This window comes from Exophiala viscosa (assembly GCF_022695815.1).
Source record: "Exophiala viscosa unplaced genomic scaffold EDD37scaffold_1, whole genome shotgun sequence".
NCBI classification, from domain to species: domain Eukaryota; kingdom Fungi; phylum Ascomycota; class Eurotiomycetes; order Chaetothyriales; family Herpotrichiellaceae; genus Exophiala; species Exophiala viscosa.
In genome coordinates, this window is record NW_026944353.1 from 1,081,160 (window position 1) to 1,104,465 (window position 23,306).

A 23,306-nucleotide genomic window follows, 5' to 3' on the forward strand; every position below is an offset into this window, starting at 1 on the left:
CTCAGTGGCAAGTGCTCGCCCGATACCATGGATGTACAAAGTGCACGTGGCTGAAAACATGCAACCCGCGCACAGAGCCTGGAGCACTGTCCTAATCCGAATTTCAGGGTGTAAATTACGATCAATATATGTATCTTTCTCTTTCCATATTGGATGCCTACGGCGGCGACTCGGCACGAGTGTTGGCAAAACAAAAAGTTGGGAACGATGATGGCACAAATTAGCAGCCTCGTTCCGTATGGTTGTGTCTGGTCAGGGATACCATGACTTTGAGCCTGTCTTGCGAGACCGCGGAAAAGGAGTGCGCTATATGAAATGACTTTCACCATCCATTGTTGAGAGTGACATCTCACCTACCGGGCGATAAGGCAACAAGCATATTGGAGCATCCGGTTACGGAGTGAGTAATGATAGGATGCTCCCTATACTTATTTCTGCTACACGGCGACCGCTTACATGGATAATTCTTGCAAGGTAAAGACAACTAGAACAATATTGATAGTCGCAGACGAAATCTGGAATCCTTCATCTCGGCTTCACCACGATGGCCTTCCATTACAGCCGGAAGATGCCATTCAATATCTTGAGCGACATGATGATCGACGTACCCAATCGATGCTCGTCGCGGGACGTACGTCGTTTCCCAAGTACCTGGTATTCAGCCTCGTCACGTTCACCAGCCTCGTGTCGTTGATCTTTGCACATTCACTTGCTTCCTACCATGATCGCAATTCTGCCTCACCGCACAAATATCACGCCGCCCATCCCATCAAAAGTCAGAGAGCCTAGATGCTTTTCATACCAAAAAGTCCCACAGGAAATCGTCCGGAGCGCCAGCAAAAACTCAGACCTCGAGAGATCCAAGAAACCTCACGATTTTTTTCTATTGATGTCTGCAATCGAAACTCGTCTCTCCGTCTTTAACTCAGTAACACAGTAGAGGAGAATAAGAGGTCGGATACTGGAAGGGAGATTCACCGCAGCAGGGGGGCGGAACGTACTCGTCTCTCCAAGCACTAATATCACGATGAAACTTGTGATCAAGTCGATATTAGGAGGCAAGAATACTGGAAGGGAGATTGTTGAACAGTTCTCTTCGAGTTGAATATATGAACCACGAGTTTATCAGTGACACACGAAATAGGTTAGCGATTATATCGGTACTCACTTGCGATATCATGGTGCGGTGAAAAAGGAGGAGGAGGAGGAGGAGGATTCCCCGGCCAAAGATCATTGAGTATTTTCACGGTTTCGTATAAAGAATGGAATTATCGTTCATTGCATCCTCACTCTAGTAGCTGTACAGAGCGCTGTTCAGATATGTTCATGAGAGATACTTCTTGAACCACCCAATACCCTGCTTCTCGGCATCATCCATGGCCTTCTTATCCTCATCGCTGCTCCAGTCGCTCCGGAGTGCGAACCCGTGTACCTGATCCTTGTAGATCTTGACCTCGGAAGGCACACCAGTCTTCTCGAGCGTCTCCTTGAGTTGTTCCACCGACTTCAAGTCGAGCAGCGAGTCCTTCTCGCCGACCGCGACGCTAGTCGGGACCGTGACAGCCTCGATGTCCGCCGGGATAGACAGCAGCGACGGGTGAGCAGCATACACTGCATCCACGCCGCCGACCTGGCCCTCTGTCCGCTTGTGGCCCTGCAGGATCGCGTACCGGCCACCCCAGCAGAAGCCGATGGCGCCGATCTTGTTCGTGCCAGGGATCTGTCGCACCGCGTTGATGAAGCCGCTGATGATCGGCTCCGATACGCCCTCGCGGTGTTTGGCTAGCCACGGGCCAAGCGTGGCCATAACGTCAACCGTCTCTTTCGCTTTGGTCAGGTATCCTTCCTCCTCTTTCGCTTTTAGAGGTGGTTCGACGCTCTGCAGGAACTCGATGGGCAGGGAATCGCCTTCGTGCACATCCGGGATGTAGACGTAGAAGCCGGCCTTGGCATAGTTGTCTGCGAGAAGGCGGACGTTTTTGAATTTGTAGCCGAAGATGTCGACTAGAAATACGACTGTCTTGGAGGTGGATTTATCGCTGGGCTCGGCGATGTACGTGGACAGGCCGCCGATGGTGTCTTCGCGACCGGTTGGGGTGCCATCATGGACGGACCCCGAGATGCAGCATTTGCCTAGGGATTTTTGTGCGGACATGGTGAGGATTCGGGTAGGTGTTTGGCGGTAGGTTGTATGGGTAGATAACTCGGAGGTGGTGTTTTCAAGGACGCAGGAAAGCGAAGGGAGGAAGATAGATCAAGCTGAAGGTACTTTACCTTTTGTCCTAGCACGTTTGAACCTTTCTGTCCAATGATAGCATTTGAGGCTGCTAAGGAAAATGTGTGTTGATCTATCCTCACTGACGCAATAATTCCATTTGCTCGCATTGGCGTGGAGTTAACACCGATTCAGAAGCTATTCAAGTACGAATGGAGCATCTGTTTCGTATGCGGTCATGACATATGAGGAGATCGCGGACCAAAGGGGAAGCTGAAAAGAAATACTCCAACGTCGGCCTCATTTCCCGAAGTTTGTCCGAAATTGATATGTGATGCGTGTGAGGTTACTGTGTACAAGTGTCACTGCCGCAGCAGACACGAGGCTTGAAGTATTCCGTCTAGCGCGAACACCAGCACTTGCTTGGTAAGTTCCTCGTTCGAGTGGTATTTTGCTTGGTCAGTGCCTGCGGACATTCTGGTGACCAGCTCAGCGAGATATATCACGTCTAAGATCACCAACGTTCAGCCCTCATGCGCGACAGGTATCGCCTCAGGTAGGTTGTGCCGCGGACGTGTGGCGCTAGAGTCTGATATGTGATCGTGGAATGTGCTTTGAAGCGGTCCTTGTTGGCGACGTTCTTCGTAGGGTGTGGCAATACCGACGTCACGTAAGCTGATCCAGCGAGGGCTTTCGAAGATACGAGATCTTAGCACTCTGGATCCTCAAAATTGAGCTTCGTCTTCGTCGGCCTTGGTAATATTGACCATACCATCCATATGGCATCGAGCGGTTCTGAGCAGCTTCGCACTCCGTATCTTCCCATTTTGTATATCTGCCCCAACCACAAGCGTCCCAGAAGGATGACCAATGACGGTATTTGCGTGGTTCAGATGTTTCGACAACTGGTTAGGTATTGTACCTTCCATCTTGCAAGCTGCACCTAGGTTGAGTGCAAGCGTAACAGGAACAGCTTTGTGAGCCTGTTCCATTGAGAGAGCCTGACATGAGATATCCAGGCCATCTGCTCTGGCAGGGAATAACAGCACGATCTTCGGGATACTGCTGACATTGGGATCCAGTCCCATCATCTTTGTACCTTCCTTGCGAATAGCTTCAAGTCTGCCCAGGAGCTGTTCATCTGCATTCAGATCTTCTGGCGTTGCACCAGTGTGCCAACCGACGTCCCTACCATCGATGAAAATCCCTGGGTTGCTGACATCAATCAAAGATGCTCGTATGGCTTGGTCGCCGATTTTGATGTGATCCACGGCGTTGCCCGTCGGTAAAGCGTTTGGTGTCTTGGAGCCCTCGGGATCGAGGAAAGAGAGTGTGATGGTAGACGCGGTGCCAGGGACGCCATCAATGGAGCTCTTGCCCAGTTCCAAGTACTGCCAGAAGCCGTTGATCTTGCATGCCTCAAAGGTTGATTCAATGATCTTCTTGGTATTGGTGTTTCTCATCTTCATGGTCACCGATCCCGTCTCAATGTCGTTGTTCGCTTGCTCGGTATCAGGTGCTCCACGATAGATTCCGGAGTTCAATGCAAAAGGCCCGACTGCAGAGCTCAGATTGCCGCAATTACCAGCCATGTCTAGCTTGCCATCTTTGACACCTATCTGGAAGAAGGTGTAGTCCACATCAACGTCTGACAGACTAGATGGCCCGACCACCATTGCTTTGCTAAGGGAAGAGATGCCTCCACCCATGCCATTAAGTTGTCTTCCATAGCTGTCGGGTGATCCCATCACTGCAGCGAAGAATCCTTCCATTTTCTGGAATTGACTCTTGTCGGGATGCTTCTCCGAGTTCAAGATGGATTGCATCCATTCTGGAAGGTCGTCAATGTTGAAGAAAACACCTTTGGACGTGCCACCTCTCCAGAAGGACGCTTTAACCGCGCAGGGGAATGGTGCCGTCGACATGGGCTTCCGCCACTGCGTGTTCTCATTGATCCAAAGCAAGTCTAGGCATACACGGACTGATCTTTGTATGTGACCGAGGGTGGTGGTGTTGGCCCATCTGTGGCCTAGTAGCATGGTCGATCTACTGTCCTGTACCCTGGTCGCATCAAATCTATCAGCGGAACAAGGAGAACATGTCAATTTGTTTCACGACATCTGGAGCAACTTTCTGGCCAGACTTAGTCACATTGCGTGATGAAGAGGAGAACGATGGTCATTGGCGATGTGCTGGGAACCATAAGGCTGGCCAATCGTGATACACTCAATCAACTTGACATTGACTTCTCCGCAATTCTGCCCACGCTCTACTCCGCCGACAACATTCATATGCCCGCCATGTAACAATACTCAGTTTCTCTATCACTTGCTCTTCTCTGTCTCTGTCCAAGCTCTCGGCGCCGCTGAACACTATGGGTTCTATCGGTCCTCCCGCGAACCTTCCGCAGTTTTTGATCATCGGGGCTGGATCTCGAGGACATGCATATGCCCGCGCAGTCGAAGCCTCCACATCCGGACGTGTTGCAGCTGTCGCTGACATTGATCCTTTCAAACGGCAAGAGTTCGGCAAGAGGTATATATGGGGAAGGGAAGGCACTCCTGCAGAGCACGAGTGTTTCAACGGGTGGGAAGAGTGGGTGAATTGGGAGTCACAACGGAGACAGAATGTCGACAAGGCAGGAGGCTCTGAGCCTGGATACATTCCCATAACGGGCATCTTCATCTGCACATTGGACGAGACACACGCCCCGATCATCAGAGCCATTGCCCCTCTCAACCTTCACATCCTGTGCGAGAAGCCTCTGGCGTTGTTCTTGTCAGACTGTGTGTCCATCTCCTCATCCTTGTCGCAATACCCGCGAAAGGTGTTCTCTATCGGCCACGTTCTACGATACTCACCGCATAACATCCTCTTGCGCAAGCTCTTGACGTCGGACCAAATCATTGGGGAAGTTGTTTCAATTGAGCACACAGAGCCCATTGGATGGTGGCACTTCTCCCATTCCTACGTGCGCGGAAACTGGCGGAGGTCAACACCAGAAGGCGTTGGCTCTTTGCTAACGAAGTCATGTCATGATATTGATTTCCTACTGTGGCTTCTGTGTTCACCAAGTCCCTTGAATGGGGACAGACCCCATCTTCCATCAACTGTTTCAAGCACTGGAGCCATAACACACTTTCGACGAGCAAGGAAACCCAAGGCCGCAGGTACGGCGACGAACTGCCTATCTTGCTCCGCGGAGCCAGTTTGCAATTACTCGGCAAAGAAGATCTACCGTGACTGCTGGCTCCGCAAGGAGAAGGACACTGGCTGGCCACTCAAGATCGTTGTTCCAGAGATTGAAGATATTGTAGCAGGACAAGGATGGGACGCGGCGGAGAAGAGGTTGATGGATAAACTTTCCGAAGACTACGACAGGCGAACTACTCCTGATGATGAAGTAGCGAGCAGGGGCTGGTATGGCCGCTGTGTCTTCGATTCAGACAACGATGTCGTAGATGATCAAACAGTCACGATGGAGTGGGATGACGAGCCTCTTCCCAGTCAGGAAATTGGTCGTGGACCCAAAAGAGCCCTGTTCCACATGACATACCCTACTCAAGCACAATGTGAGCGGCGGGGCTGGATATATGGTACTGAGGGAGAGATACATTACGACTCTCACACGATCAGTGTGCATACCTTTGCCACGGGCAAAACAATCGCCCACGACATCCCCAAGCAAGCACCCGAAGTCGAAAAAAGCCATGGTGGTGGCGATTGGGGTCTTGCAGGTGCCTTCGTCCAAGCCGTGCAAAGCGTCGACGAAGGGACCATGGACGTTGCGGAAGCGCAGAGGCAATTTGTGGGAGACGACTTGGAAGAGATCATATTGAGCCATGCCGTTGTCTTCGCCGCTGAAGAAGCTAGACGCGAGAAGAAGGTTGTCCATTGGGCAGACTGGTGGGTCAGGAATGGAACAGCCACTGCCTGAAGTGGTTTCCCTTGTACTGGAGAGCCCTCATCATAATGACGAACGCTTACGATTGCACGATTAACGACGAATATCTGGAAATGCAGCGATTGTTTTGGCCTATACAGCGGTTTCCGCACAATAATTATTCTAGAAGAATGAAATGTCTGAACACACCCAGCCTGGAGGGCCGGCTCAATTTGCTTCAACTGGACCTAGATGGCATACCCGATATGTTGCTGGGACCGCAGATGGCACATTCCAATGCAGTTCTGGTTTCCCTTTTGAGTCATGTCCACAATGGCATGTGCGAACGTCCAAAGCCTTATACCCAACGAGCCTGTTCTCAGTGGCTGCTGATGATCTTTTCCAAACTGCGGGTGTGGGCGACAGCAGACATCACTGTCATCACTCACCTAGGAACAATTCCTCCAAGACATCAGCCAACATGATATCTAGCCGAATAGCCGCTTGGTACTTGGTCGGCAGTATGTTCGGTAAGTCCAGGCTGCATCACGATACGACACTCACCTCCTCCCCATGATAGGCTGTTCGTGCGAACATTGGCTAACATGACTGCTCAGCGGCCGTCAGCATGGCGCAGCCAACTTACATACTCGCGCCAACAGACACTGACAATTCTTCTACTACGACGCTGACCAGCTCACTCCCCAACTTGATCTCCCATCCAAATCTATCTTTACCGCCAAGCTTCAACGCCGTCAGAATCGCGCATGCCGTCTTCGGAGCATGCGCATTCCTGTTGTTTTTCCCCCTGGGCGGGACCATTATGCTCATATCCCGACACCCTAATGCAGTCTATATCCACGCTGCACTCCAGACGTTTGCATACATTATATTCACGGCGGCAGCCGGGATGGGCATATGGATGGCGAGAAAGGTCCACACGATGAACGACTATCACCCTATCATTGGCCTCGTCATGCTAGCTTTCCTTACCATACAACCACTCACCGGACTTGTGTCCCACATCTTTCGTGTCCAGTCTCCGCGCGTCGCATACCTCGCGAAAGCGCATTTATGGTTCGGCCGGATCTTGATCACAGTCGGTATCATCAACGGTGGCCTGGGATTCCAGTTTGCTTCCACCTTTCCCGGTCGACAGTGGCCGACTGGGCCGAGGATCGCATATGGTGCGATTGCTACGCTCGTATGGATACTGTATGTCAGTGTCATCGCTGCTTGGAGTGAATTGAAGAGGAACCCTACGCGGCCGCCAACACGGGACGAAACAGCTGGCCTCACGCAGATGAGGCAGAGGAATCCTGTTGACACGTCGAGACCGACGACTGGAGATACCCAGGAGACGGTTGAAAGCAATCCGATTACTGAGACGGAGGCAGACGAAGCTACCATTGAAGTTGTGCAGAGGAGCTGAAGCAGGAGGCCTCTTGACCAGGAGGCTGCTTTCAAGTAGTTTGGTTTTCTTCGATTGCAGGGACTACCCCTTCTCCATGTCGATAGGCATGGTGGCCTTTGCACCTTCGTATCATGAACATACTTTTGATATACCTTCACTTCTTGACGCCTATACCTTCAAGTCTCCCTCGATTCTCATGCGAACAGCGACAATCACGCCGCGCTGCGGGCCTCCACCGCCGGCCGTTTGAATGGACGCAGCCCCCATTGTCACACTGGAGTTTGTGACATGTTTGAGCGCCCAGAGCCTACACCACGATCATACCACCAACATCAAATATGATACCTTCGCAGCCTCACTTCAGGACAGCAACACACTTGATCTCGACATCCGTGTTCAACGGCAAAGTCTTGACAGCCACACAACTATCAGGTAACATCAGCATAAGCTCCCAAACCACTGACAACACCATGAAACTCACGTCCTCGCAGGCTTGACATCACCCCAATACTGGGTGTAAATCTCATTCATCTTTGCAAAGTCATCCATATCCGCTAAAAAGACATTGACTTCGACGACATGGTCGAGACTCGAGCCCGCTGCGTCCAGGATGGCGCCCAAGTTCTTGATGCATTGATGCTGCGCGACACACTCATATTAACATCAAACGAATCGACGAATCGGGGGAACATGGTACGCACAGTATGAGCCTGGATGTCTCCGTCGATCAATTTCATCGTCTTAGCGTCCATTGGGACACAGCCTGAACAGTAGACGAAGCCGTTTGCGACGATGGCTTGGCTGTAGATCCCGGGGAGGGCCTTGGGAGCATTCTCTGTGACGATTGCTTTCTTTGACATGGGGGGAAAGTTGTAACTGGGGTTGGTTTGCCTGATCCTGAGCTCAGTGGTGTGAAGGTTGTCAATGTCTCCTGAAAGCGATCTTGTAAGATTGAGCTTTCGACGTCGCCGACAAGGTGGGTGTCAGCAGTGGATTACTCATCCGTTCATTCATATCCCCAGGACTCCTGGCTGTAATCATGTTCGGCCTGATGTTGAGAAAAAGTGCCCACTTTCCCCTATTACGCGGGCAGCGTTTCATATCCTTCCCTATTTGAACACCCCCACGCAACTCGCAACGTCGCAATCAATCGTCCCAGCTTGAACAGCATGTTCAGACCCTTGCAAGATGCGGGCTCCAAAACCATGGCGCCGTCGATCAGGGAAGCAGGAAAGGAACCCTTCGGACAAGTCCTAGACTTACCTGGTACTTACTCACTATAGTATATGAAATAATCCGTAATCTTTGTATCACAACCGCCAAAATCTATAGCGATCAATTGATCTTCGCCGGAGGAGCCAGTGTTCTCAGAATGTCGTTCACCAACCCTCAACCTCCATATCCGCTTCACGAGTCGGTCAAGGATAGGCTTCACCCTGAATATGTCAAGTTCTACAATGAACACATTATCAATTCTCAACAGGTGCATTTTCAGCCTGTATCAGCGTCTCGGGTAGGAGGCAAGCTCATCCCAGGCGGTGGAGATCCCTTACCGGTCGGAAAGACGCAGGACATTGCTCTCAAGCGACAAGCAATCGACGGTCCGGATGTTCAAATCAGATGCTTCACGCCGGAGGGCGAACCACCCCAGAAGGGCTGGCCAGTCATGATCTACTATCATGGCGGCGGCTGGGTATTGGGTAATATCAACACCGAGAACACCGTATGCACAAACCTGTGTGCTCGAGCCAAATATGTGGTCATCACCACAGATTACCGACTCGCACCAGAACACCCGTGGCCCGCAGCAGTGCATGACTCCTGGGAAACCGTCTTGTGGGTGTTTGGTGAGGGACAATCAACTCTGTCGCTGGATCTGTCGAACGTCGCCATTGGTGGTTCTTCAGCTGGTGGTAACCTAGCCGCGATCATGACGAACAAAGCATTAGCATGTACCAGCATCAAATTCACAACCCAGCTTCTGGTGGTTCCGGTCACAGACAACACAGCGAGTGTGAAGTCAAACCCAACATATAAAAGCAATGAGCTCACCGCAGCACTTCCAGCAGACAAGATGCTTTGGTACAGGCGGCATTACCTGCCAGACGAGAAGGATTGGTCCAACCCGGAGGCGTCTCCGCTCTTGTATCCTGCTGAGAATTTCTCCAAGCTACCGCCAGCTGTGGTCTTGGTTGGAGAACTTGATGTCTTGAAGCATGAGGGCGAGGAATATGCCAGGAAGTTAAGGGACGCTGGTGTCGATGCAGTTGTGCACGTCATGGAAGGAATGCCGCACCCCTTCTTGGCAATGGATGCAGTCCTTGAGGCTGGAAAGACTGCGATCATTATTTTGTGCCAAAGTCTGGAGAAGGCTGTCTCAAAGTCATGACAAAGGGTGTGTGAAATGTAGTTTCCCACAAGATGTCTCCTAGTCAAATTCAGTCCCGGCATCGTCGAGACCGTCATCGTTGAAGCACCGGCTATTTCAACGGTGTCAAGACGCAGAAGATTCGATTAGTTTACCTAAGGTCGTGCATGCTTCCTGGAGTAGTTCCCAACGACAGTCAGAGAGTGAGTCTTTGACCACACTGATCAACCCCAGGGTTTTGTTCGTGCCTTTCAGCTGAGTATGATGGTCCATCAGACCACTCAGCATATGGACCAAGTAGTCCTCAGCAGTGATCTTCTCGGCAGGTTTCCCTTCCGTCAGGATGCCGAAAGCCCAGAGGATAAGAGTTGCATGATACAAGCACCAACGCCGGGGTGCAATATTGTCTTGAGACGCTCGATACTGATTTCTCGTAAACATTGTCTCTTGGATCAACAGGATGCAGTGCGACAATGTACGCCTAGCAATTGGTTTTTGGCACCACATTTGAATTCGTCGCTTTGCTTTGGTGTACTCGTGTCTCGTGGTACTGCTACCAGTAAGTGACGGTGCTCCAGCTAATGTATGGAAGTCGATCAAATTCACGTAGATGGTGACATGCGCCATCCGGTGTAACGGTCTAGCAGCTTCAAGTGACAATGAAGGCTGCTGTGACATCAAAGAGAATGACCAAGTATCGATAGCTCGATCCAGGATCTCTTTCCAATTGTCAACCCCAATGATGGAAGACGGAGTCGATTCAGCGCCATGATCCGAAGCCCTACCAGTCTCGATGTCCGACGCCATTAAATCACGGGCCTGCATATGCTTTGTAACGTTGAACAGTCCATGCAGCAGGACAAATCGTGCAAAGGGACTGCAGGTTGAAGGCATCGGGCGGCGTGCGAGCAGAGCGCGTAGTGTAGGCAAGAATTGGATAGCAGAGGCGGCTTTGGAAAAAGCCTTCTTCCATGATGAAGGGCTTGAGCTGTCCCATACCTCATCCGCGCATGGCAAGGAAAAATGCACATCACTGGTGGAGAGTGCCGGCGTATGCCCGAAAATCGACGAGTGTTGAGCATCCATTATGAACGCAAAATATGCAACTCGTTTGAACGATTCTTGTTCAACCCACAGATGCCAGGCTCGTTCTGCAGATGACGCGCTGCTGGAGTCCAGGGTGCCATCAGATGAGTAAGAACCGCCTCTTCGCATCAGTGTAATGACGGCTCCGTGAAAAATATGTGCCATCTCGTGGCGTTTTCGTGTGGAGAACATTTTCTCGCATGCCTGGACCAGGAGTAGGGCTTGCAAGTACCACAAAGGGGCTGGCGGCTGGAAACTTCCAGAGCTAAAAATGAGCCATCTCAGACTCTCGTGAATTCTCTCCGAGGCACGGTAGTGCAACGGATCTGGTGACAACGTGGCTCCCAGAGTGAGGATGGCAACGAGCAACAGAGGCGAAGTGTCTTGTAAGGCGAATGACGCCTGATAAAGAATCGGAAAATGAGCATTGTAATTCGAGAAGTAGCTGTCGAGGAAGGATTTGAGGTTGGAGGGGTCGAAAAATTGATCCTCCAGCAGGTCTTGAGGTAACGTACGAAGGGCATCCAGAATCCCTATCGGCTGACCAAGGACCGCTCGTCAACGAGGGTGCATCGGTACTCAGCTGCTGGGATAGTGTGCTATTCGGGGAAGCCCAGGGCAGATCGTTGGGAAGGCTCATATCCAATGTCTGGCTCATATCCAAATTCTCTGTGAATGGAACGTTCCCGAAAAGCCAATCTAGGTCTTCCACCAGACCTTGTGCGCCGTCTGATGCATCAAAGATAACATGGTGACTGGCGTCCATCTCTGGCATTTGGAGGAAGTCTGGATATTCAATGCCGTCCAGCGGCAAAGGTACCGGAATTGACGGCATTGGAAGTGGCGCGGTTATTGAGTTATTTTGCTGTGGCGGCGGCGTTTGTTGGGTTGCGACATCGACAGTGTCAAGAGTCATATCGAGCGAAGTGTCTGGCAGGTCCATTTGCTGAGGATCTGGAGGAGAGGCGGGTGTATCAGGCACATAGCCGCCAGATTTCCGATATGACATTCCTCGCTCATGGCGTCGTTGATGCCTCTGGAGCAGGTCGAGCCTGACAAAACCTTTGTGACAAGTGTCGCAGCTGTATATCTTCTTGGGACGATCTGCTCGATACTGTAGTCAGCAAGCCACCCATCATATGTTATGGAGCCTCATACTCACGATTCAATCGATGTCGACTCAGATGTTCGGGGCGCTTGAAAGTCTTGCCACAGCCCTGCACAGGGCAGACATGTCTGGAGGACACTGAAGCTGTCTTCAAGACCCCTCCCGTCAGACACACTTCACATCAGAGGAGGACGCCAATACATTTCTGCTGTGTCACACCGGCAAAGGATATGAAGAAGAACAGACGGCGATGTGGTAGAGAGAAACCAAGGTAAACCCGAGGGAAGTCGTGGGGCTGGACAGGCCACCCGCCACTATTACTTTAGTCGGCCTTGGCGCCGAAATGTGCCAGCCTGATACGCCTAAGAACAACAAATGATAGGGGCTTCCTTAACTATAGGCACGGGATCCACAGTTAAGAATGATAGATTGTACTGTAGCGGTATTCTACCCGTCAAACTCATGCTTCGGCATCCCCTTGACACCAACAGGTTTGTACCGGAACATATGTCCACCCTCATCATCCTGACTCGCGTCAGGGCTCTTATCCTTCCCAGAAGCAATGTAGAGGATATCAAATTCCCGCCCACCCCAAGTCGTGCAAGCCATATTGTTCGCCGAGAAGACAATATCCTTGAGATGTTCTCCAGCCGGACTAAACACCATGACTCGGGATGAAGCGAACACTGCAATCCAAAGATTGCCCTCAGTACTACCATGTCTCGTGTCAATAACGCTTTCCATGTCTGGACCAGAATAGAATGGAAGGAAGGGACTCACTCAACGACCATCCCATCTGGTTCACCAAACGACGTCCGCCGATCAATACACAACCTCTTATTCGAGATACTGCCGCTCTCGAGGTCGATATCATAAGCAAACACCATCATCGCCACTGAGTCGTTAAAGTACACTGCAATCATTCACGTCAGTACCAGACATTCCTCGCTCCATCTCCAAGATCAGCTCCGGTTCAACTCACTCGTCTTGTTATCCGGACTCCAAGCCAGCCCATTCCCACATATAATCCCCGTCTCCATCAAATGCAGAGTCCCATCAGGATCATACCGCCACAACCGACCGATCGGCTCACCATGACTGGCAGGCAACTTATTGGCTCCATACGCCATAGCCACACGATCGATCTCAGCAAGCCAGAAACGACCCTTGGCATCGACACCGCCGTCATTGAATCGTCGTATACCGCGATCTTCAGTTGGAATGATCTCTTTGACCACTTCAAGCTTGCCCGTAGCTTCGTCCAGAAATGCCACGCCCTGAAAGTACGCGCAAATGTAGCTCCCAGGCTTCTCCTTCCGGAAGAACGCCACAGTGACACTGTCTTCCAGTTGTAGCACCCTCGTATCTCCAATGGCATCGCCAGTCTCTGGACCAACGCGCTGAATATGCAACTCTGGTGGTTCACACAGACAGTCTACCCAGTGTAGCGTGGAATCGCTGGCGCGATATATCGGCGCTTCTCCAAGATTCATCCCCTGACCACATCGAAGCCATGCTTTTCCACCTTGAAGGACCTCAACAGGACCTGATGACATGCTGGCGAGGTCTTCTTCTCAGAAATGCTTCCTTGCCAGGCGAGTCCAAGGTCAAGAGTGCGTGTCACTTGTCGTCAAGACCAGAAGCGCTTCATTCGTGGAATCTAGGCCGAGAGTTCACGGTGAAGGGCGCCCTATCGAATCCATCTACAAGGTTCTGTCTCATGCTTTTACCTGACAGGGCCATAGTCGCTGAACTCCAAAGGAGCAAAAGCATCCCACTCATTGCGTGGGCGACTCGTCGATTGAACGATTGTTGAAAGGTAACATTGGGAGAGCAAGGTCCGAGGACAGGCAGCCCGCTTAGATGCCCACGCAAGAACCGTGCCTGACATGCCCACTCAAGATAAGATGCACCATAACTTGCTCGGCGTTGCCCACGGGCCACAGCGCTCAAGTCCATCATCCACAACGCAGATTGTACTCCAGATGGGGTTTTGGGTTTCCATCTTCCATACCTCGAACCTTGGTAGGACTTCATGCAATCCAATACGATATCTTATCACGTCTACGGAGAAAACCCCATGGCCGAAAGATCCGCGGCACTCACGTGGTGATTGAACGACTGCCCACGAAAGTCCCGCGGCCTGGCGCAGTGTTCTTCAAGGAAAATCGAGCCGCACCCTGAATGCAGTCTGAAGACCTCGAAGACAGTTACTCATATCATACAGACGATACTACCAACTTTTCGTGTACTGGTCCAAAGACCTCCTGGAAATCAACGCGCTTTTCATGAAACGTCAAATCAAGGCGAACCAAAATGGGTATATGTACGCAGTTACACGATGCCACCCTTCATCGACCGGTTTTTTGGACATGCTCTGTCAACAACGTCCCATGCTGTGCTTGTTTCAGTGCAGGAAGCAAATTCGTTACCCTGTGCAAATGCAGTCGTCAATTGCTCGACTCCATCCAAAGTCTGTGCCCAATGCCGTGTCGTTTTATCATGTTGTACAATCCTCATCCACACCCCCCTAAGGCCCGAACGACTGAATGGTGAATTTGGTCAAACCTCTTCTCGCTGCGTCACAGACCATTCCTGCTTGACATGAATGGCATTCGTCGCGTTTGAGGACCCCAGACTTATCGTCTCTTCCTGACTTGCACCACTACGCATTTTGTTGACTGTGGACAGCTCCACGACGCTATCATGTCGATGATACGCTGCACTGCGAGGATAGGGGTCCGAAGTATAGTCGCGCCGAGTACTTGAGAGGAGCCTTGGGAAAATGAGGCCGATGACAGGGCGTATGGCGGGAATACTTGCGCACATGATGCCCACATTCAATTCGGCAGCGGACCAGGTCACGGCATCGACGTTATCATAGGTGATATCGGTCGATATGCTGGTGATATAGAGGGCATGCAGTCGAAGGATTGAGGTGATACAACCACTAACACATCTTGTCAGCTAATCATAGCTCGATACCAAACAGATGCTGTTTGCTTACAAACCACCCAGCGCAAATACCGCTATCAAGCTCATTTTTTGCTTCCTCGGAAGTTGCAAGCTCTTCAGCACAGGCATTGGAAGAGCCCAAACGGCCAGATCTGTAAGGATGTTGAATGCGGAGAAGCTAAACCAGAAAGCAAGCATGTTGACGCAGTGGCCGCCCTCGACAGTCTTGTCCCAATAGTACTCAATGGGCCAGCACGAGAACGCAGAAGTGAGAATCATGATCAAGCCCACGACTCCGATGAAGATGATGAGAGCCCATGCCGCATAGCGATACCGTCTCTGGACGAAAAACCGGAGGTATTGATAGAGGATCGAGTCCTTGACCATAAAGAGACCCAGGTTGTAAATGATAACACTGACATACAGCAGCTTTATAGCAGTCAGCAGAGCGTCCACAGATATGCCTGATGACCCAGTACCTTGGACAACGTCTCATTGTCTGCAACACTGACAGTGTCTGAGTGTCGGCCCAGTCCATGATTTTTCTCTGTGGCAAAGTGATCAGTTCCTGTGGATGGCAGTGGTCCAGAGATTCTGCACTTACGCAATACAATGATAGCAGTCAGACCGAACGAAGTGATCAAAGCGAAGATGATCAGGTAATCTTCTGGGCCAGCTTGTTTGATAAGGCAGAACCGAGAGACGCAACGGATAGCAATGAAAAGGAATGCCAATGCATTGAACACCACAGCTGTCACCACAGCTTGCATGCCACGTTCCAAACCCATCTTTACCGGACAACAGACGAAGACTGCTTGTTTGCTTTGAAGGTGTGAACAACAAGTATGCGGTGACCGGGTGGGGGGGCAGCCATCAAATATGTCAGCCGCAAGGAGGAGTATAACGGAACAAAGCGGGTTGTCCAAGATCGGTTGGACCCCCCGAGAACAGTGTATGAGATCAGTTCCCCAAGCCTGGGATGGCGTTTCTCCAGAGAATGCTTGTATATTCAACAGACGTTGAAACGCTAGACGCAGGGGCAGCCGGGGAACACCTGTAGAATCGAGTAGGACCGATCTAATTTGATAGTTGCTCATTTCTGGTATTGTGTTAGAAGCGAGGACCACATATCCGGGGAACAAGGGGGGTTCGGGAGCAGGCCGAGAGCATCATGGTCCAAGCCAAGCATGTTTCCAACAGCTAGGCGAGTCTGCGGTGGCTGACCATAGCGTATACTAGTGAAGAAAGAAAACACTAGCAGAACATCCCCGGGCCATGCCTTACTGGCGTAGAATAGGCTGTGCTCCCGTCAGCCTCGAAGAGAGCGTGGCCACCCATTACCGGGATAGGCAGGTAGCAATCCCAAGCCTCGACCGCTAGTAGCCCGTGTCAAATGAACCAGTATGGTGGCAGCAATGTAGCAGGCGCAATTGCAGCACGAATTGCAGAGGAGTTTGTTCCAGACATCTTTGCAAAGTCTTATGAGCACAACAAGGCTCTTCGGTAGGCTATGAAGTAGTCGAAGCTTGTGAGTGAGTAGCTTTACTTGGACCAATTCTGATAAAAAGCCCGATTCTCTACTTCCCGATTGTAGATGGTAATGCCAACACTGATAGTACCGTCCGTGTCAGAGAGCACATCAGTGGTGTCCCCAGAAATGAGTGACAGAAAGTGGGACGTGGGTTTTGTGGAGGTGGGAATTGTCCACTCCTGGGCCCCAGCGGCGACATTGCAGCCGTTTATGTCGGTCCAGAACTTTCTCATCGATCGATGACAGGGCCCAAGTGTGCATCATATGGTGGTTTGCATTCCAGAGACTAAGACGAGCGGTTTCGAGTCGCAGGTCAGTGTGTGCGTAGCATCTTGCGCGAGGTGCCAACCCTGAGCGATCATCGTTATCTGTCGTAATAAGCGCAGATCGTCCAAACGTGAAGAAAGGCTCTAGCGGCGTGCCACCCAGCCAGGGGCTTCATCAGTGCGCAGTTCGGGCAGTTTGGAGAGGAAGATGAGCCTTGTGGTGCCTCATTTTTACGCAAGCGAGGCAAGGTGTGACAAAAGAATATGCCCCTCCTGCATATATTTGCCATGATGATCAACCCTGACTTGGGGCTACTCAATGCAATGTGGTGCACTGGTAAATGTCGAAGAGCCTCGACTTAGCCAACAACCCGGACTGGCAGGGGGGCCACGTTGCTCGAAGCCCCTGAGTGTAAGTTAGGGAGCTTCGGGCAGACTTCTGTGAAGGCGCAAAGTCGCTTGTAAACCCTGCAAGCGTTAGGCGAAGTGGAATAGCTTCCCTGCTTACCCATGCCGTTGGTATTTTGGAGACGAATGACCCTTGGGAAGAAGCTCAAAGGGTTTCGCTTAGAGCAAGTGAGCATGATGAAAAACAAGACAACATCTGCGCGGTCCTGGCTAGACCATTCCTCTGCTAGAGTTGATCATGTGGCAACGTGCTCCTTGAGACAAATGTCGTCAGGAGATTTGTTCTTCGAGTTCCGCAGCCCAGAAAGAAGATGCGCGCGTGGAAAGCGCTTTCCAGTGTTTCTGACCTTAGCTGGCGGGGAAGCAGGAAGCAAGGCACCAGTGGCCAGGAAACTCAGCCTGATCGTGCCTGAATCTTGCACACTAGGCGTTGCAGGTGTGCCGCGTGCGGGCCGGGCAGCAGCGATTGTAAATCATTACAGCCCCAGAACTTAACTTAGGGAATGATCAGAAAGCTTGTAGGCGAGCCGTCTCTGCATTCCACATTCCAATCTACAAATCGCTCTACACATCACTGTCCGATCGAACATGTACTTATATGCATCACATGAAGAACTACCATTCGCCGGACACCCATGCCAATCATAGTCTTCCGTCCAATATCAACACACTAATGCACCGGCATCACCACGTCAAACGACCCAGTCCCAATATTGCCTTTCCGTCCAGCAACGATTCTTGCACTGGGTCCAAGTAGTGGATCACTTTCCCCATAGAGCACAGCATCTTTCAAGAAACCCATCACAGTCTCGAAGCTCATCTTCGCAAGGACACTACCTCCCTCTTTGATCAGACCATGGCGGCTGAAGGGCTGATATCCGCCAGATTGTGTCATGGCGTCGGCGATCAGGTTCAGATGTCGTAAGTCCACCGTGATGCCGTGACCCTTGAAGACGCCGTCGATTTCCTTAACGATAGTCATCCGCGCAGCTTCGACGCCATACAGTTTGAGCATGTCATGCACCGAGTTCGTGTACACCGAGTGCGGCTTGATCTGATCCTGATAATCTCGCATGGCGAGGAGGTTCACACCTTCAGTCGTGATGACAGGTTCTTTGACTGTTTCTTCCTTGCCCGTGTCCTTGTCGACTTGCCTGAGAGGTCTGCCATCCGAACCGTGGACTTCTTCCATGAATTGTGTACACACGCCAAGACCCGGGATTGACTGAATGACGGCAGCATGCGCACATTTTTCAAGCAGAGGAAGGAGAAGAAGCTTGGGCGTATTAGTATCGTAAGTCAGCACGATCCGACAGGCTTTGCCTTCACTTTTCGCGAAGCTGAACCGCTTGAGATGAGGCAAGCTGGCCTTGAGCTGGTTTTGCCGGGCCTCTTCCTCGGAATCTTCCGCCTCGGTTGTCTCGCTTTCGTCGGGATTCTGCTCTCGAAGAGTTTGAGACTTTTTCTTGGTTGGACGTGGCTTCTTTGCCGGCGTAGCATCTGGTGATTCATCGTCATCATCGCTTCCCTCCGCTTCGTCTCCTGACTCGGCTACAACATCTCTTTCGTCCTCGTCAGGCTCATCGAAAGTGTCCTCTCTCCGCCGTCTCGCGGCAGCATCTTTCGCATCATCTGGGTCAGCGTCTTCGTCAATATCATCCTCGCCACCTTCGCGCTCCACGGTCCTTGTGCCAGTCGGTCGAGCCTCTTCAACGACGCCGACGGAAGCACCAATGGTTGGAACAGCTGCCGTGGTTTCCGAAAGAGACGATTCCCGGGCTTTCTTCTTGAACTCATCTTTGATCATCTTGTCAAGTGTGGGAAGGAACCTCTTCTCAAGACAGCGTTGGACGTCAGCTCTTTTGATGGCATATTCCTCTTCATACTCTTTCGGATCGTACAATTTCATGCGGATGTCGTAGATCCTTTCATGTTCATGTCCCGCGCCACCACCCGATCGCTCGGTCAGTGAGAGTTCTCGAAGGACGTGCGCCAATGATAGACGACTGATACTCTTGGCAAAAGTCTCACCCTCGACGTTGGTCAGTTCTTCAATCGGTTTTAGTGTCATTGTCGGTGTCATTATATTGGGCGAGGCGGTCATGATGATCTCTCGGAGACGAGGAATACCAAGCGTGACGTTCTTTGCTGAGTGGCCAGCCAAATGGAAGGTGTTAAGCGTCATCTGAGTCGATGGCTCACCCACTGACTGTGCCGCAACGACCCCAACGGCATCACCAGCGTCCACAATCGACTTCATATACTTCAAGTCCATGATGGACTGGAACGTCTTCTTGCTGATAATACCATTCGGGTTGGTCTTCTTGTCTCTGATCAGCTTATCGGGATTCTCCTTCACATAGGCGTTGACTGCTTCGGCGAAAGATTCGGATGTACTGCCGAGATTGCTTGCTGGGGCAAAGATGCCCGTAAGAGGGTCTCGTGGCGTGCCCTTCTTAAGGGATTTCAAAATTGCTTTCTGTTCATCAGCCAGTGCCTGGTTGGATAGCTTCGGAACAACTTCTTCAGCTTTCAGCGACGTAGAAATAGATGAATTGTTCTCGGCCAGAAAAGTGAATTCCCGCAGGTGTCTCTGCTTGGTAACTTCCAGTCCATCCTCCCCATACAGGAACTGGATGATGTTGCCATTGGAGGTTTCACGAACTGATGTGTCGTATTCTGTGCGAGCACCTTCGAGACCTTTGACGATACAGCGTTGGAGATACCCAGATTTCGCAGTCTTGACCGCAGTGTCGATGAGACCTTCTCTGCCAGACATGGCATGAAAGTAGTACTCCTGCGGCTTGATACCCGTCAAGAAGCGGCCGGAGACGTACCCACCAGCAACCGGATCGGTCTCGAAGGCCCGGAACGATGGTAACGTCTTTCCGCTGACCATGGTAGGTACTCGTCTACCTTCTAGAACCTGTTGACCTAAATTGCACGAGATCAAGTTCGCATTGACACTAGACCCTTTAGCCCCAGATATGGTCATGGCTTGCATCTGATTTCGGGGAAAGGGTTTTCGAAGACCTGCGGGCAGGCAACTTTTGGAGACGTTGTCCGTAATCGACTTGACCTTGGCCTTGTAGAGCTGATCTAGACCGTTGAGCTGGTCATCATTGCGGAGGACATTTTCAAGTCTGCCGAGCAGCTCTGGTGTTTCCTGATTGACACCTTCTTTTTTGAGAGTGACATACTCAGCGGACACCTCAAGGCCGATTCCCTTGCCTCTGCTCAGCTCCTGTCGACGCGCATTGTCACCTTCATTGGTCAAGTAGAGATCGTCCATGCCACAAGACCAGGCACGTTCGTGCAGGACTCGAGTCAAGAGACGACCAAGGACACCTAGCAACTTGCCAGCCAGGATATGTCCATAGAGCTCATAAACAGAGTGGACTAATCCTCCAGCACTTGGGCCAAGTTGGCCCTTATCAAGGATACCAGACAAATGTTCTCCATCTCGGAAAATCACAATCTGCTCGGTATCACGGAAAGCCACAATGTCTCGGGTGACATCCCATTTTGACGGATCGTTTGTGGTTTTCTCACCCCACGAGTCTGAGGATGTGGAAGATTTGCTGGTAAGGTTGATGCCGCGGAATCTGTCTGGGACGATGTTCTTGAGCACAGTCGTGATCACCTGTTTGCCGGTCCACAGCATCTTAGGCTTCAGAACGGCAGGTTCCACCATCTGAATTCTTTCATAGACGGTATTGTAGTCTTCCGGTCTCAGACAGTTATAGAGCAATTGCTGGTATTGCTCCCTGTCAAGGAAGATATCACGGCTCGTAAACTGCACACCCATGGAGATGTGATCTTGAATCAGACCTCGCAACGGTTTCCCTGCTGTCGACGACAAGTATTGATGATCCGTATCGGCGATCTGTAGTGCTTCGGTTCGTGCAAGCTCGTTTTGGGGAAAGTGCATGTTCATCTCGTCGCCATCGAAGTCGGCATTGTAGGTATTACAATTCGCGTAGTGCATGCGGATCGTCTTCTGATTTCTCAAGACACGCGCACGGTGACCCATCATGGAGGGTTTGTGTAGAGTGGGTTGACGATTCATAATGACCACATCACCGGTTTGTAAATGGCGATATACCTTTTTCCCGTTCTCACCCTTTGAGCCGGGAACAATGGAGGTCATGAGCTGCTTAGCGATGGCCCTTCGTTGATCCAAGTCCTTGCGCTTGAGACTTAGGACCTGCCCGTTCTCGTTCTCGACCGCGGAAGCCCCAGGGTACTTGTCAGGCCCATTGATCACCGCTCGGCTAAGTTCTTCGAAGTTGTGGCTCGTGACCGGCTCCGGATATGTCAACTTCTTCGCAAAGACGAGAGGTACGCCAATCTCGTTTGTCTCAATGCTGGGGTCGGGTGAGATGACACTTCTGGCCGCGAAGTTGACACGTTTTCCCATCATGTGCATACGAAAAAGACCCTCCTTCTTCTCCAGGATTTGTTTGATACCTTGATCTGTGGGCTTTCCAGTTGGTCCTATTGGAGAGTCTATCAGAGCATTCACAGTCTCCTGGAGTACGATCGCGGCTTGGTTGCTTTCATTTAGGGTGCGAGGCCGGACTGACTTGTCTGTTCTAGATCTTCTGATCTCTCGAAGAATATGTCGTACATCATTCGCAGCCTTGATGATTCTGTTCAGAGGCCCATTCTGCTGTGCTTCGGTCATTTCGTCAGCTCCTTGCCGGGCAAGAGGCCGGTACTTGTTTGGTGGAACGAGAACAGCTGTCATGAAGAACATGTCCGGTGAGACAGCAACTGGCTTAGGCGTCGGCTGGGCTGTGTACAGCAACCTGAGCACTTCTTGCTCTCGATCGAATAGAAGGACGAGAGCAGCCCGGACCTCGGTTGGCGTCATATAATGTTGAAGGTCGTCCTCATCTTCGAGTTCGGCATTCTTTGATTCAGCCGTTGTCTCCAGTGCATTGCGCAATGCAATCTCTTGTTCGGCGCCGTGGGTATCTGTGTCCTCGACGTCCTGCATGTCAACGTCACCATGATGGATTCCGTTCGCCAGAGGCTTCTTTATTGTTTCCTCCTTCTGTCTCCTCTCGGCCTGGAGATAGATCAAGGGGTTAGGAATCTTCATGCTGAGGACTCGCATCGCCTCTTTCTGCCTCTGTGCCAAGGGCTTTCTGAAAATCTTGACGTTCCGGTCTTTTCGATATGTCACATTGGTGCCACCACAATTGGCACATTTTTTCAGCAGAGGAACTTCTTTCAGAAAGTCTGTAATGACAGCTTTCCGGGCGTCGATAGCGAGATGGTTGTGGACGAGGGCCTGTGTATCAAGTTGCCCTCTCTTGCGCGCACGTTTGATTGCCTTGTCTGTTGCCAATGTCCTCCTGTCGATAAGATCTTCGATCTCTTCCTCCGCGTCATCCTCCAAGATGTCCTCTACAACGTCGTCTGTGGCTTTCCTGTGTCTCTTTCCGCCTAGATGCATGGCCCTAATGCTCTGGTAGTCCTCAACAAGGCCGTACTGTAACAATCGTAGGGCACAGACAGTCTGGTTGATTACATTGGGCGCAGCTTTGAAGCGATGACAGTAGGCACATTTCGATCTCAGGAGGCGCAGTGTCATGTCGAGGTACTGAGGGTGGTAGCAGGGGACTGGCAGTTCGATGTGACCGCAGTGGCCAGAGCAATGGATCGCATTCATGCGACATGTCGTGCAGCTGCACACGATCAGCTTGGCTAGCGACGAGGTCTTCCTCTACTCACTTTGCATCCAAAGCCTGGATAGCTCCGAGCGCCAGATCATGAACACCACCTGGGACGGGGTTGAACATAGAATCCAATGTCGGCGTGACATGGATGGTCTTGACTGAGATCTTCCTGATCTCGTCGGAAGGAAACCGAGAGAACGACAGGCCGCCGGTGGCCGACGGAAGGGGTTTGGGATATGCTGCCATTGCGCATCAAGGCCATAACCCAGCCAGCATGGAAATATAGAGACAGCAAGACTACAGGTGATACAATAAAAAAGTTTTAGACGCAGTTTGTTTTCCGAGCCTCTTGCGGGGATCTACAACTTTTTTTCTTTGGAGTATC

The 23,306-nt window shown here is 51.3% G+C and overlaps 10 protein-coding genes across 10 annotated transcripts; 3 read left to right on the forward strand and 7 right to left on the reverse strand.

The window, feature by feature from the left end:
• Nucleotides 1–1,163: 1,163 nt before the first annotated feature.
• On the reverse strand, nucleotides 1,164–2,547 carry EDD37DRAFT_19114 (esterase/lipase). The gene has a single exon (XM_062810091.1). It carries the CDS (start codon nucleotides 2,153–2,155, stop codon nucleotides 1,325–1,327), a length of 831 nt encoding a protein of 276 aa, XP_062674644.1. The 5' UTR covers nucleotides 2,156–2,547; the 3' UTR covers nucleotides 1,164–1,324.
• On the reverse strand, nucleotides 2,548–4,409 carry EDD37DRAFT_19104 (PrpF protein). Its single transcript, XM_062810090.1, has one exon. The coding sequence runs from the start codon at nucleotides 4,252–4,254 to the stop codon at nucleotides 2,941–2,943; it is 1,314 nt and encodes a 437-aa protein (XP_062674645.1). The 5' UTR covers nucleotides 4,255–4,409; the 3' UTR covers nucleotides 2,548–2,940.
• A 1-nt stretch (nucleotide 4,410) lies between these two features.
• On the forward strand, nucleotides 4,411–6,614 carry EDD37DRAFT_19103 (NAD binding Rossmann fold oxidoreductase). The gene has a single exon (XM_062810089.1). It carries the CDS (start codon nucleotides 4,590–4,592, stop codon nucleotides 6,150–6,152), a length of 1,563 nt encoding a protein of 520 aa, XP_062674646.1. The 5' UTR covers nucleotides 4,411–4,589; the 3' UTR covers nucleotides 6,153–6,614.
• Nucleotides 6,560–7,635, forward strand: EDD37DRAFT_19081 (uncharacterized protein). Its single transcript, XM_062810088.1, has 2 exons — nucleotides 6,560–6,628; nucleotides 6,716–7,635. Exons 1-2 carry the CDS (start codon nucleotides 6,580–6,582, stop codon nucleotides 7,528–7,530), a joined length of 864 nt encoding a protein of 287 aa, XP_062674647.1. The 5' UTR covers nucleotides 6,560–6,579; the 3' UTR covers nucleotides 7,531–7,635.
• Nucleotides 7,636–7,698: 63 nt separating this feature from the next.
• EDD37DRAFT_19142 (Endoribonuclease L-PSP/chorismate mutase-like protein) lies at nucleotides 7,699–8,664 on the reverse strand. Its single transcript, XM_062810093.1, has 3 exons — nucleotides 8,214–8,664; nucleotides 7,994–8,151; nucleotides 7,699–7,937 (listed from the first exon to the last, which is right to left on the reverse strand). Exons 1-3 carry the CDS (start codon nucleotides 8,370–8,372, stop codon nucleotides 7,868–7,870), a joined length of 387 nt encoding a protein of 128 aa, XP_062674648.1. The 5' UTR covers nucleotides 8,373–8,664; the 3' UTR covers nucleotides 7,699–7,867.
• A 220-nt stretch (nucleotides 8,665–8,884) lies between these two features.
• Nucleotides 8,885–9,901, forward strand: EDD37DRAFT_644548 (putative lipase; the record flags this gene model as incomplete). The annotated part of the gene is made up of 1 exon (XM_062817524.1): nucleotides 8,885–9,901. The coding sequence occupies one exon, from the start codon at nucleotides 8,885–8,887 to the stop codon at nucleotides 9,899–9,901; it is 1,017 nt and encodes a 338-aa protein (XP_062674649.1).
• Nucleotides 9,902–10,006: 105 nt separating this feature from the next.
• Nucleotides 10,007–12,249, reverse strand: EDD37DRAFT_670650 (putative krueppel c2h2-type zinc finger protein; the record flags this gene model as incomplete). Its single annotated transcript, XM_062819372.1, has 3 exons — nucleotides 10,007–11,466; nucleotides 11,519–12,070; nucleotides 12,129–12,249. Coding segments are annotated over 3 exons (2,133 nt in total), but the record flags the coding sequence as incomplete, so codon positions are not given.
• A 240-nt stretch (nucleotides 12,250–12,489) lies between these two features.
• EDD37DRAFT_615160 (regucalcin) lies at nucleotides 12,490–13,966 on the reverse strand. The gene is made up of 3 exons (XM_062815579.1): nucleotides 13,057–13,966; nucleotides 12,855–12,987; nucleotides 12,490–12,786 (listed from the first exon to the last, which is right to left on the reverse strand). Exons 1-3 carry the CDS (start codon nucleotides 13,628–13,630, stop codon nucleotides 12,522–12,524), a joined length of 972 nt encoding a protein of 323 aa, XP_062674651.1. The 5' UTR covers nucleotides 13,631–13,966; the 3' UTR covers nucleotides 12,490–12,521.
• Nucleotides 13,967–14,636: 670 nt separating this feature from the next.
• EDD37DRAFT_644551 (50S ribosomal protein L36e) lies at nucleotides 14,637–15,817 on the reverse strand (the record flags this gene model as incomplete). The annotated part of the gene is made up of 4 exons (XM_062817525.1): nucleotides 14,637–15,024; nucleotides 15,082–15,458; nucleotides 15,509–15,576; nucleotides 15,634–15,817. The coding sequence occupies 4 exons, from the start codon at nucleotides 15,815–15,817 to the stop codon at nucleotides 14,637–14,639; spliced, it is 1,017 nt and encodes a 338-aa protein (XP_062674652.1).
• Nucleotides 15,818–17,733: 1,916 nt separating this feature from the next.
• EDD37DRAFT_615167 (DNA-directed RNA polymerase I subunit A1) lies at nucleotides 17,734–23,264 on the reverse strand. The gene is made up of 2 exons (XM_062815580.1): nucleotides 22,977–23,264; nucleotides 17,734–22,930 (listed from the first exon to the last, which is right to left on the reverse strand). Exons 1-2 carry the CDS (start codon nucleotides 23,165–23,167, stop codon nucleotides 17,905–17,907), a joined length of 5,217 nt encoding a protein of 1,738 aa, XP_062674653.1. The 5' UTR covers nucleotides 23,168–23,264; the 3' UTR covers nucleotides 17,734–17,904.
• Between the last annotated feature and the right edge of the window lie 42 nt (nucleotides 23,265–23,306).

Coding starts and splice junctions, on each gene's coding strand:
- EDD37DRAFT_19142 (XM_062810093.1), bottom strand. CDS start 8,372: ATGTCAAAGAAAGCAATCGTCACAGAGAATGCTCCCAAGGCCCTCCCC. Junction 8,152..8,213: donor GAGACATCCAGGCTCATACT/GTGCGTACCATG, acceptor TGTGTCGCGCAG/CATCAATGCATCAAGAACTT. Junction 7,938..7,993: donor GATGTCAAGCCTGCGAGGAC/GTGAGTTTCATG, acceptor GTTACCTGATAG/TTGTGTGGCTGTCAAGACTT.
- EDD37DRAFT_19114 (XM_062810091.1), bottom strand. CDS start 2,155: ATGTCCGCACAAAAATCCCTAGGCAAATGCTGCATCTCGGGGTCCGTC.
- EDD37DRAFT_615167 (XM_062815580.1), bottom strand. CDS start 23,167: ATGGCAGCATATCCCAAACCCCTTCCGTCGGCCACCGGCGGCCTGTCG. Junction 22,931..22,976: donor ATCCAGGCTTTGGATGCAAA/GTGAGTAGAGGA, acceptor GATCGTGTGCAG/CTGCACGACATGTCGCATGA.
- EDD37DRAFT_19103 (XM_062810089.1), top strand. CDS start 4,590: ATGGGTTCTATCGGTCCTCCCGCGAACCTTCCGCAGTTTTTGATCATC.
- EDD37DRAFT_19104 (XM_062810090.1), bottom strand. CDS start 4,254: ATGCTACTAGGCCACAGATGGGCCAACACCACCACCCTCGGTCACATA.
- EDD37DRAFT_615160 (XM_062815579.1), bottom strand. CDS start 13,630: ATGTCATCAGGTCCTGTTGAGGTCCTTCAAGGTGGAAAAGCATGGCTT. Junction 12,988..13,056: donor GAGTCCGGATAACAAGACGA/GTGAGTTGAACC, acceptor GAATGATTGCAG/TGTACTTTAACGACTCAGTG. Junction 12,787..12,854: donor CCAGATGGGATGGTCGTTGA/GTGAGTCCCTTC, acceptor GAGACATGGTAG/TACTGAGGGCAATCTTTGGA.
- EDD37DRAFT_19081 (XM_062810088.1), top strand. CDS start 6,580: ATGATATCTAGCCGAATAGCCGCTTGGTACTTGGTCGGCAGTATGTTC. Junction 6,629..6,715: donor CTTGGTCGGCAGTATGTTCG/GTAAGTCCAGGC, acceptor ATGACTGCTCAG/CGGCCGTCAGCATGGCGCAG.